Source organism: Hypanus sabinus, chromosome 12, assembly GCF_030144855.1.
Source record: "Hypanus sabinus isolate sHypSab1 chromosome 12, sHypSab1.hap1, whole genome shotgun sequence".
Lineage (NCBI taxonomy): Eukaryota > Metazoa > Chordata > Chondrichthyes > Myliobatiformes > Dasyatidae > Hypanus > Hypanus sabinus.
In genome coordinates, this window is record NC_082717.1 from 95,775,476 (window position 1) to 95,788,253 (window position 12,778).

Genomic DNA, 12,778 nt, shown 5'->3' on the forward strand with positions numbered 1-12,778 from the left:
GTCCCTAAACTTCTCCCACATTACTTCTGTGCTTTCCCCTTTGAATATCTGTTTCCAATTTACTCTCGCTAGTTCCTGCCTCATCTCTTCAAAGTTAGCCCTTCCCCAGTTAAGCACTTTACCAATTCATCTGATTTTATCCCTTTCCATAGCTATGCTGAAGCTAAGGGAATTGTGTCACTCTCACCAAGATGCTCCCCCATCAAGAGGTCTGTCACCTGACCAGATTCATTACCCAGAACTAGATCCAGTATAGTCTCTCCTGTCGTTGGCTGGTCTACATACTGTGTCAGGAATCCCTCTTGAACACACCTGACAAATTCAGCCCCATCTATCCCACTTGCACTCAGGAGGTGCTAGTCAATATGAGGAAAGTTGAAATCTCCCATAACTACTACCCTGTATTTCCTGCACCATTCTAAAATCTGTCTGCTTATCTGCTCCTCGGTGTTCCAAGGGCTATTTGGGGGCCTATAGACTACTCCCAGCACAGTGATTGATCCCTTCCTATTTCTGACTTCCACCCAGACCGACTCAGTGGACACTCCCTCTGCAGCGTCCTCCCTTTCTATAGCCGTGATACTATCCCTGACCAGCAATGCCACTGCCCCCCCCCCCCTTTCTACCTCCCATCCTATTTCTTTTAAAGCACCTGAACCGGGGGGACCTGCATCATCCAATCTTGCCCTTCCTCCAACGCCACATCGTAGTTCCACGTACTAATCCATGCTCTAATTTCATCCTCCTTGTTCCTAATACTCCTAGCATTGAAATAGACACATTTCAACCCCTTTAACTGGCTACAATTATGTTCTGTCCCCTGCCTGTCCTTCCTCATCAACTCAGAACTCTTAGCATCATGTCCTTGTCCTTCCCTGCACTCACATTCTGATTCCCACCCCCTCACCAAACTAGTTTAAACCCTCCCCAACAACTCTATCAAACCTGCCCACCAGGATATTGGTCCCCCTGAGATTCAAGTGCAACCTGTCCAGGTCACACCCACCCCAAAAGAGGTCCCAATGATCCAGAAATCTGAATTCCTTCCCCCTGCTCCAATCCCTCAGCCATGCATTTATCCTCCACCTCATTCTATTCCTATACTCACTGTCGCGTGGCACAGGCAGTAATCCCAAGATTACTACCTTTGAGAAACTGCTTTTCAACTTCCTTCCTAACTCCCTGTAGTCTTCTTTCAGGACCTCTTTCCTTTTCCTACCTATGTCATTGGTACCAATATGTACCATGACCTCCCTCCCACCGCAGGATATCTTGGACACGATCAGAAATACCCCGGAGCCTGGCACCTGGGAGGGAAACTACTGAGTTTCTTTCCTGCATCCACAGAATCGCCTGTCTGAACCCCCTGACTATAGAGCCCCCTATCACTACTGCCTTCCTCTTCCTTCACTTCCCTCAGATAGGCTGTCCCCCCCAACAGTACTCAAACAGGAGCACTTATTGTCAAGGGGTACAGCCACAGCAGTACTCTCTGGTACCTGACTCTTCCCCTTCCCTCTCCTGACTGTGACTCATTTTTCTGTCCCCCGTGGCCCCAGAGTGACCACCTGTCTGTAACTCCTCGCTATCACCTCCTCACTCTCCCTGACCAGATGAAGGTCATCGTGCTGCATCTCCAGTTCCCTAACATGGTCCCTTAGGAGTTGCATCTCGATGCACCGGGCGCAGATGTGGCCATCTGGGACGCCGGGAGACTCCAGGACCTCCCACATCTGACACCAACCACAGAAAACTGGCCTCACAAACTATCTCCTTTTGCAATCAACAAACCGCCTCACCTCGTCCCGTTACTGCCAAAGTCCATGGAGCCAAAGCCCTTTCACTCTGCTGTCTCTCACTCCACTGCCCGCTGGATATGGCTGCCTTCTTTTTAAACTGTATGTGCTCAACTGGCTGAAATCACGCACCTGCGCAGTCTGGCCTCTCTCTTCCCCCCGAGAACTCAAAATATCTTCCTGCTGGAAATCCTTAGGTGCTCTCCCACTGCCTTCTTGTTCCGAATCAAAAACTTCTGCAGATCCCTTGCCCTTTGTAAACTGTTACAGGGAGAAGGAAGAAGAATAGGGTTGGAAGAAAAAACAGCCATGATCAAATGGTGGAGCACACTCAATGGGACAAATGGCCCAATTTGGTCATTCATACATGAACAATAAAGACAAAGTAGCTGAAAATGCACAACAAACTTAGTGAACCCTCATAGCAGAATCAGAATCAAGGTTAATGTCACTGGCATATGTTGTGTTGTTTACACAAACCATTTAAAAATTACAAGAAACATATATATAAAATTAAATAAGTAGGACATAGAAAAAGCAAAATAACAATGATACATTTGTGTGTGTTGCTTGAACTTCCAGCATCTGCAGATTTCCTTGTGTTTGCTAAAATAAGTGATGTAGTTAACATGGGATAACATAGGTTGGTTCATTGTCTATTCAGAAATCTGATGACAGTGAAGCTGTTCCTAAAAAGTTGAGTGTGTGTCTTTAGGCCATGAACCTTCTCTCTAATGGTAGTAATGAGAAGACGGCATGTCCTGGGAGATCAAAGCCCTTAATGATGGATGTCACCTTTTTGAAGCATTGTGGCGACCCACTTCCCAGCGCACTCGAACCGGCCTACAAAGCGTCGCGTGCCGGCATTGAGGCAGGTCCCAAAGAGAGCGCCAAGCCTGCTTCACCAGCAATAGGAAAAGTCCGTACGCGGGACGGGACTGTGAATACACGGATTTCCCATCAGTTCTGGCACCGCAGTTCATGGCAGCCATGCCCAGACACGGCATACAGCACCACAACCTGACACAAGGACCACCCCTCCACACCCGTGCTCGAAGGCTTCCCCCGGACAAGCTCCGGCTGGTGAAGGTGGAGCTCAAGAGGATGGAGGAATTGGGGATCATACGGCGGTCCGACAGCCCATGGGTCTCCCCCCTGCACATGGTGCCCAAAGCAACAGGGGGCTGGAGACCATGTGGCAACTACCGCAAGCTGAATGAGGCTACGACACCGGACCGCTACCCTGTGCCGCACATTCAGGACTTTGCAGCAAACCTGCATGGCACACGGATCTTCTCCAAGGTAGACCTCATCTGGGGATACCATCAAATCTCGATGAATCCGGACAACATCCCCAAAATGGCACCTAAAGAATGCCGCACAGACATTTCAGCGGTTAATGGATGCGACCTGGACTTCGCTTTCATCTATTTGGACGACATCCTCATAGCCAGCAGCAGTCGTCAGGAGCATCTGTCCCACCTCCGCCAACTCTACGCCCGACTGAGCGAATACGGCCTGACAATTAACCCGGCCAAATGCCAGTTCAGGCTCGACACCATCGACTTCCTGCGTAGACTACGCGAGAGGCTCGGTAACCTGGCCCCCATACCCACTTCACAGCATGGGCAGAACCCGACCTGCATACCCAAAGACCTGCAAAACTGTAAGTTTGTTTTTGTACGACGGGGCGGACATCGGGCACCGCTACAGCGGCCCTATGAGGGGCCGTTTACAGTGATCAGAAACAACGGGTCCACATTCATGCTGGACATTGGGGGGAAAGAGGGGTTTTCACGGTGGACCGACTCAAACCGGCCCACGTGGACTTGGCGCAGCCAGTCTAGATTCAGGCACCGTGGCACAGAGGCAGACCTCCCAAACAGAGCCCGACCCAGACTGTGGACATTGGGGGGTGTATTGCCGGTTCTGGGGGGGGGTTATGTGGCGACCCACTTCCCAGCGCACTCAAACCGGCTCACAAAGCAGCGCGCGCTGGCATTGAGGCAGGTCCCAAAGAGGGCGCCAAGCCTGCTTCACCAGCAAGGGGAAAAGCCCGCGCGCAGGATGGGACTGTGAATACAGCATTCCTGCCCAGGGAGGGCAGGATCAGGAAGGCTTTAAAGCGAGGCCACGAAGTTTGAATAAACCCCTTTTGTAACTGCAGCTCACCGACTCCGTGTCGTTATTGCAGCGCTGCTTGTAGCACACCGCTACATCATCATCTTTTGAAGATGGCCTCAATGCTGGTGAGGCTAGTGTCAGGATAGAACTGGCTAAATTTGTAAATTTTTTCAGCTTTTTCGGGTCCTGTACAGTGCCCCTCCATGCCAGATGTTGATACAACCAGTTAGAATGCTCTCTGTAGTACATCTGTAGAAATTTGCTAGACTTTGGTAACATACCAAGTCTCCTCAAACTCCTAATGAAGCATAGCCACCATTGTGCCTTCTTTGTAATTGTATCAATATGTTGGGCCCAAGATAGATCTTCAGGGATGTTGACACCCAGGAACTTGAAACTGCTCATCCATCCCATGCTGAGGACTGCTGTGTGTTCTCTGAAATTCCTCTTGCTGAAGTCCACAATCAATTCCTGGTCTTACTAATGTTGAGAACAAGGTTGTTGTGTGACACCATTCAGCCGGCTATCTTACTCCTGTACACCTCCTAGTCAAATTCTGAAATTCCGTCAAAAACAGTTGTGTCATTGGCAAATTTATAGCTGAACTATGCCTAGCCACACAGTAAACAGAGTAAAGTAGTGGGCTAAGCATACATCCTTGAGATGCACTTGTGTGATTGTCAGCAAGGAGCATTATTTCCAATCCACAAACGACTGTGGTCTTCCAATGAGGAAGTCAAGGATCCAGTTGCAGAGGGAGGTACAGTGGCCCAGGTTTCGGAGCTTGTTCATTAGAATTGATTGTTTGATTGTGTTGAACAATAAACAGCAGCTTAGCATTGGTGTTGCTGTTGTTCAGGAGATGCAAGGCCGAGTGACATCGCATCCACTGTAGACCTATTATGGCAGTAGGCAAAGTGCAGTTGGTCCAGGTCCCTGCTTAGTCAGGAGATGATTCTGGTCGTAACCAACCACTCAAAGCACTTCATCATAGTAGATGTGAGTGCAACTGGATGATAGTCGTTGAGCAGCCACTCCCTGTTCTTCTTAGGCATTGGTCTGTTGAAGCAAGTGGGAACCTCTGACAGCAGCAGTGAGATTGAAGATGTCCTTGAACACTCCTGCCAGTTGGCTGGCACAGGCCTTCAGTGCCACCAGACACAATATCGGGGCTTGACATCTGGCAAGGGCTCACCCTCTTGAAAGATGTTCTAACGTTGGCCTCCGTGACAGAGATCGCAGGGTCACCAGGTGCCACAGGGATTTGCACATGTATAATTTTATTCTCCCTTTCAAAGCATGCATAAAAATCACTTAGCTCATCTAGGAGTGGAACATCACAGCCATTCATGATATTAGGTTTCGTCTTGCAGGAACTAATGTCCTACAAATCCTGCCAAAGCTGACTTGCATCCAATTCAGTCTCTAACTTCAATCAGAATTGTTTCTTCGTTCTTAAAATAGCCTTTTGTATGTTGTACCTGGACAGTTCTGCATCACAGATCCTGAATGCCAAAGATCAAGTGCTCAGCAGACTATAGTTCTCATGATTTATCCACAGTTTCTGGTTTGGGTTGTCCGGTATGTTCTTAAAGGCACACGCTCGTCCACATAAGTCTCAGTGAAGTTGGTGACAACTGCAGCATTTTCATTCAGATTTGAAGATGAATCCCTGAAGCAACACACACAAAATGCTGGGGGAGCTAAGCAGGTCAGGCAGCATCTATAAATGTGAATAAACAGTCGACATTTCGGGTCAAGACCCTTCTTTAGGAAGTGCTGGAGATAGAGATAGAGACAGAGGGAGATAGATATATAGATAGATAAATATAGATATATATGAGAGAGACAGAGAGAGACAGACAGACAGACAGACAGATAGAGATAGGGGAGGGGGAGAGACAGAAAGAGAGAGAGAGTGTGAGAAGCAGAGTGGGAGGCAGAGTGAGAGGCAGAGAGACAGAGATTAGCTTTGTTTGTAACATGAATCAAAGCATCAAAACATAGTGAAATATGTCACTTGTGTTTAATCAAACCAGCAAGAATTGTGCTAAAGGAGCTTGCAGCATCAACACAGCATGCTCACAACCTACTATCCCTAACCATACGTAACTTACTACCCCTAACCATAACTTACTGCCCCTAACCATACATAACTCAATATCCCTAACCACATGTCTTTGGAACATGGGAGGAAAGCAGAGCACTGGAAGGAACCCATGTTGTCATGGAGAGGATGTACAAGTTCCTACAGACAGTGATGGGAATCAAACTTCAGTAATCACTGACACTGTAAACTGACTGTACTAACCTCTACACTAACATGCCAAAGTGATGTGGAATATGAAAGCAACCCACCCCATGAGAGTAACACATACAAGAAACAGAAAATACTTTTGCAGCAAAGATTAGCATCACTTCCCCATCGATAACTAACTTTACTTTCCCTTCCCTTTACTTCGGGGATCACAGAGATAACGTGCTGCCCATTTTGAATGCAATCAATGCTAACTACAAATAAAATTTTCCTCTCAAGTTTTGAGAATTGGATCTACACTGGCAACTAATGAGACAAACTAACAGTCAGCTGCAAATTGTAGAATAACTGGGGATGGGTTGCAACTTGCTGCAAGGTCACAGAAGAGCATGATTCTTACGCTTGATATGCTAGCAGCTTTGCATATGAGCCATAAATCTGAGAACATTAAAATTTCTGGTATCTAGGTTTATAAATTACAGCTGGAAAGGAGTATCCCATGTGGCAAGGACTCTCAAGTCAGAGATATGCGAAGACAAGTCACAGACATCAATTAGTGCAAGGTTACAGAGGAAAGGAACAAACTAAACAACTTGCACAGCTCTGGTGAAATGTTATCTATCTAAACTAAAGTCCAACTATTTTTCTTACTCTGCCTGCTTATTCAGGATGGCTAATGCAGTGAATAAGTTGGGTTAAGGGGCATTGACTGAAAAGGTAACTGTTTCTAGATCCATTTGCACAGATGGATCTAGCTACTTCCACCAAAGCCTGTTTCCTTTTCAGATTTCTAGCATCTGTACCAGGGGTGTAATTGACCCAAAGGCTGACTCTGCAACTCCATTAGTAGTATCTCTCATCTTCAAGGTGTAAAGTGATATTGCGGTTATGTTCCTAAGTATTAATTCAGGAAAAAAAATGGACTAATAATGTTCAAATCCCCCTAGAGCAGACGAGAAATGGTTGTTGCAAAACAAAAAAAAACTCTAAGCGGTTCACCAATCTCTTGTCGAGAAGGAACTTTGATGTTATGATCTGGTCTACACTGCAACTCTGAAGCCAGGTGAGGCACAGTGCTCTCAGGAAATTTGGATCATCTTGCCACAGCACCTTTACCTTCATTTGCAGTCTTACAATTCAATCTGAAACTCTCAGCTCATCTAAAACTTCAGAATATTCCATTGTAAACCTAGTCCTGCTTCTCAAGTTACACACACAAAATGCTGGAGGAACTAAGCAAGTTGGATAGCATCTATAGAAAGGAATAAACTGTCAACATTTTGAACCAAGCTGCTTCCCAAAAGGTCAATGCCTTTGCCACACATTACCCTTTATGTTCAGTATCATAGAAAACAAAACTGTGAGGTTGATGCTTCCCACTGGAGAGGGAAATAATCTTTCTCAGGGTCAACGTGATGTGACAGGCTTCAACACATTTATTTCACTGGTGCTCTGAGATGGCGAGGGATAATAGAAATATTCCCCTCCTACATGTTTTTCCTTAATCTTGTGTAACAATACTACTCATTAATACAGTATCTAGTATTGTTACTAACGATTATTCTGATCCAATTTCACATCCTTTTTAAAATATATGTTCAAATTATGCTTACAATGTGACATTCATTCCCGGGGAAATTTATTCTGGCCAAGAAATGCCACATGCATGTTAATTATACTGTTTGCTGCAGCATACAACATGAAGACGACTGCACTTTTAACCACTGAACCAATCAGAAAATGTCACATTTTACTTTTTAAACCTTAACTTGTTTTATTGAACAGTTAAAACACCTGATGAATTCAAGAGGGAAAATTGGCAAGCCAGGGTGCAATATTATTCAGCTGCACAGCAGCCCTCAGGAAGAAGCTGTTTTTCAGTCTACCTGGCTTGGTTAAGGTGTTTCTGTATCTCCCACCCAGACAGCAGGAGATCAAAGTGTCCAAGATGGGATGGATCTTTAATGACGTTACAAACCTGCCACAGACATTGAAAGCTGTAGATTGTTTCTAGGTCCAGCAGTGGAGTCCCAAAGATGTGCAGAGCCATCCTAATCACCCACTGGACTGCTTTATGATCTGTCTTGCTGCAGGTAGAGTAATAGGCATCCGTTAAGTCTCGTGAGACCATGGATTTGTGCTTTGGAAGGCTTCCAGGGCTCAGGCCTGAGCAGGGTTGTATGGGAGACCGGCAGTTGCCCAAGCTTTCCCCTCTCCATACCACCGACGTTGTCCAAGGAAAGGGCATTAGGACCCAAGCAGCTTGGCAGTGGTGTCGTCGGGTATGCTCTCTATCGCACATCAGTAAAAGTTGACCAGCAATTTTTGAGGTAAATTAGCTCTCCTTAAGCACTTCAGGTAGTATAGTCGCTGTTGTGCCTTCCCTACTAATGAGGTTGTGTTGATGGACCAAGTTCCTCAGTGATGTTTATCTCCAAAACCTTGAAACTGGAGACCCTTTCCACTACCTCACCTTTCATGAATTGTGGGGCTTCATGGAGTCACTATCATTTTTTTAATCTTCTTGATGTTGAGTGATAGGTTGTGGTTCCGGCACCAATCACACAGAAGACCATAAGATATGGGAGCAAAATTAGGCCGTTCAACCCATTGAGTCTGCTATTTCATCATGACTGATCCAATTTTCTTCTCAGCCTCAATCTCAAGTCTTCTCCCCAAATCCCTTCCAGAATCTGTCAACCTCTGCCTTAAAGATACAAAAAGACTTGGTCTCCACAGATGCCTGTGGCAAAGAATTCCACAGATTCACTACTCTCTAATTAAAGAACTTCCTCCTCATCTCTGTTCTAAAATGACACCCCTCTTCCCTTAGGCTGAGTCCTATGGTCATCAACTCTCCACACCCACTCTGTCAACACTTTTCATTATTTGGTAGGTTTCAATTATGTCATCCTTCATTCTTCCGAATTCTAGTGAATACAGGCCCAAAGCCATCAAACACTCTTCATATGACAAGCTATTCAATCCTGGAATCATTTTATTGAGCCTTTTTTGAAATTTCTCCAGTTTCATCACATCCTTTCTAAGATAAAGGGCCTAAAACTGCTCACAATACTTCCAGTGAGGCCTCACCTGTGTTTTATAAAGTCTCAACAGTACATCCTTGCTTTAATATTCTAGTCCTCTTGAAATTAATGCTAAAAATGAATTTGCCTTCCTCACCACAGAACGCAATTTAGTCTATAGGGAATCTTGCAGAAGAACTCCCTTTGTGCCTCAGTTATTTGTATTTTCTCTCCATTTAGAAAATAGTCAACCCTTTCATTTCTTCGACCAAAGTCATGACCATATACTTCCTGACAATGTATTTCACCTGCCATTTCTCAGCCCATTCTCCTAATCTGTCCAGGTTCTTCTGTAGCCTCTCAACTTTCTCAGAACTACCTACCCTCCAGTTATCTTCATATTATCTGCAAACTTTGCAACTCCCCTCATCCAAATCATTGACATATAGCGTAAAAAAGAATCGGTTCAAACACAGAACCCTCCTGAACACCACTGATCACTAGCAGCCAACCAGAAAAGGCTCCCTTTATTCCCACCATTTGCCTCCTGCCTCCTTCATCTATGCTGGAATATTTCCTGTAATACCATGGGCTCATAGCTTGATTAGCAGCCTAATGTGTGGCACCTTGACAAAGGCCTTCTGAAAACCTAAATACAGAACATCAACCAATTTGCCTTTGTCTATCCTGCTTATTATTTCTTCAAAGAATCCCATCAGATTTGTCAGGTTACATCTTCCCTTGAGGAAACAACGCTGATTACTGCTTTTTTAAATCATGTGCCTCCAAGTACCCCGAGACTTCATCTTTAATAATCAACTCCAACATCTTCCCAACCACTGAGGTCTCACTAACTAGCCTATAGTTTCCTTTCTTCTGCCTATCTCCCTTCTTGAAGAGTTTCACACTTCATCCCTACATGCAGATCCATTATTAGTCTGTGCTGAGGCCAATCTCAGTTGTGTCATCTGCAAATTTGATGACTGAGTTTGTAGCATGAGCAAGATTGCAGTCACAGGTGAAAACAGAGTAGTGAAATGGGCACAATACACATTCCTGTCCCGGGGGGTGGGGGGGGGGGTGATCTGCACCTGGATACGATTAGTGAGGAAGTCCAAGATCCAATTACAGGATGATGTACCGAGATCTAAATCATGAAGTTTGACAGTCAGCTTGTTCAGTAATATGGTGTTAAAGGCCAAGTGCTAATGAGTGGAAAGCATCCTGATGTAGCTGTCTTTGTGCTCCAGGTGTTCCAAGACAATATGAAGGCTAGTTTCTCCTTCCTCACTACTGGTCTATATGCTGGGACTGCTGCCTTGACATGTCCCTGTAAAATGTCAGATACAATTTTGAATTCATTGTTCCCTCAACAATTACAGGTCTCCTCTGCCATTCCATCACAGCTGATTTTTTATCCCTCTCCACCCCACTCACTTGCCTTCTCCCTGTAACCTTTGGTGCCCTTGCCTATCAACCACCACTTCAAATATACTCAATGACCTGGCCTCGACACCATCTAAGACATCCAGATAGTAGAAGTTTTTTATAATTATACCTACGTAGGTATAAAACCACCTACATCGGGATGCTGTTTGACTATAGCTCAGCATTTAATACCATCATTCCCACAATCCTAATTGACAAGTTGCAGAACCTGGGCCTCTGTACCTCCCTCTGTAATTGGATCCTCAACTTCCTACCAGAAGACCAGTCTGTGCAGATTGGTGATAACATATCCTCTTCGCTGGCGATCAACCCTGGCGCACCTCAGGGGTGTGTGCTTACTCTTTGTATACACGTCTGTGTGGCTAGGCTCAAACACCATCTACAAATTTGCTGACCATACAACCATTGTTGGTAGAATCTCAGGGCATACTGTAGTGAGATATGCCAACTAGTAGAATGGTGCTGCAGCAACCACCTGGCACTCAAAGTCAATAAGACGTAAGAGCTGATTGTGAACTTCAGGAAGGGTAAGATGAAGGAACATGTACCAATCCTCATAGAGGGATCAGAAGTAGAGCGAGTGAGCAGCTTCAAGTTCCTGGGTGTCAGGATCTCTGAGGATCTATCTAACTTGGTCCCAGCATACTGATGTAGTCATAAAGAAGGCAAGACATCGGCTATTATTAGGAGTTTGAAGTGATTTGACGAGTCAATAAATACGCTTAAAAACTTCTATGGTTGCACCATGGAGAGCACTCTGATAGGCTGCATGACTGTCTGGTATGAAGGGGCTACTGCACAGGACCAAAAGGAGCTGCAGAAGGTTGTAAATCTAGTCAGCTCCATCTTGGGTACTAGCCTACAAAATCTCCAGGACATCTTTAGGAAGCAGTGTCTCAGAAAGGCAGCGTCCATTATTAAAGATCTCCAGCATCCAGGGCACGCATTTTTCTCACTGTCACCATCGGGTAGGAGGTACAGAAGCCTGAAGGCACACACTCTGCGATTCAGGAACAGCTTTTTCCTCTCTACCATCCAATTCCTAAATTGACTTGGAATCTTTGGACACCACCTCACTTTTAAAAAAATATACAGTATTTCTGTTTTTGCACGCTTATTTTTAATCTATTCAATATACATAATTGATTTACTTGTTTATTATTAAGTTTTATTTATTCTTTTCTCTGCTAGATTATGTATTGCATTGAACTGCTGCTGCTAAATTAACACATTTCACGTCACATGCTGGTGTTAACAAACCTGATTCTGATGAGAAGGAACTGTTTTTCCCAGAGAGTGATGAATCTGTGGAATTCTCTGCCCAGTCAAGCAGTGGAGGCTACCTCACTAAATATATTTAAGACAAGGTTGGATAGATTTTCGTCTAGTAGAGGAATTAGGGATTATGGTGAAAAGGCAGATAGTTGGAAACGAGTCCATGGCCAGATCAGCCATGATCTTATTGAACGGCACAGCAGGCTCCATGGCCTACTCCTGCTCCTACTTCTTACATTCTTATCCTCTAGCTAAATGAATTCCACCTCATCACTGTTCTAAGGTTTGATGGATGCATTACTTGGGTGTTTATTTTTTAACTGTAACTGAAGGCTAATCAAGTTATTGCATTAAATCAACAGATAACACGGGAGGGGATAAAAAAATCAAGTTATTTTCATATTTTTGGAAAATAAAATTAGCTTCTTGTGACTGCTTTCCAAAGCAGTGACTGTTGACTGTGATTGTGACTGTTGTTCTGGAGAGAAATTGTGTACCTCATGTGCACACAAAGGTCTCAAACCAGGTGAAAAATTGTTATTTGGCTGGTTTATCAAAAAAGCAAACGGAGGGAGTATTTTGATCAGGATTGTTCAACGGACCTTATTTTAAGCTCTCATTTGAAATATCGTGTTCTATCATGTGCTTCACCAATCCTCAACAGTACTCCTTTCGCTCAACTCCATCCACCTGAGAACAGAAGTCCACACTTTCACTCCAATGCAATGCTGAGTGGGTCACTGTAAAACTGCCTTTAGGATGCAAAACTGAGGCCCCATCTCTCAGATAAACATGAAAACTCAAGACATAAATCTCTCAGTAAACAAATCCTTATGTCCAATACCAAGGGC

General features: G+C 44.8%; 1 protein-coding gene across 7 annotated transcripts in view; it reads right to left on the reverse strand.

The window, feature by feature from the left end:
- The window catches only part of LOC132403154 (deubiquitinase DESI2-like), a 121,480-nt gene that overhangs the window by 6,879 nt on the left and 101,823 nt on the right, over positions 1–12,778 (reverse strand). For 6 of the 7 annotated variants that reach the window (XM_059986489.1, XM_059986490.1, XM_059986491.1 and 3 more), the window contains one exon: positions 1,929–2,057. The exons of the other annotated variant lie outside the window; for it this stretch is intronic. In XM_059986489.1, coding sequence (XP_059842472.1) covers positions 1,929–2,057 — 129 coding nt within the window. The remainder of the gene's footprint in view (positions 1–1,928; positions 2,058–12,778) is intronic. 7 annotated transcript variants of the gene reach the window in all.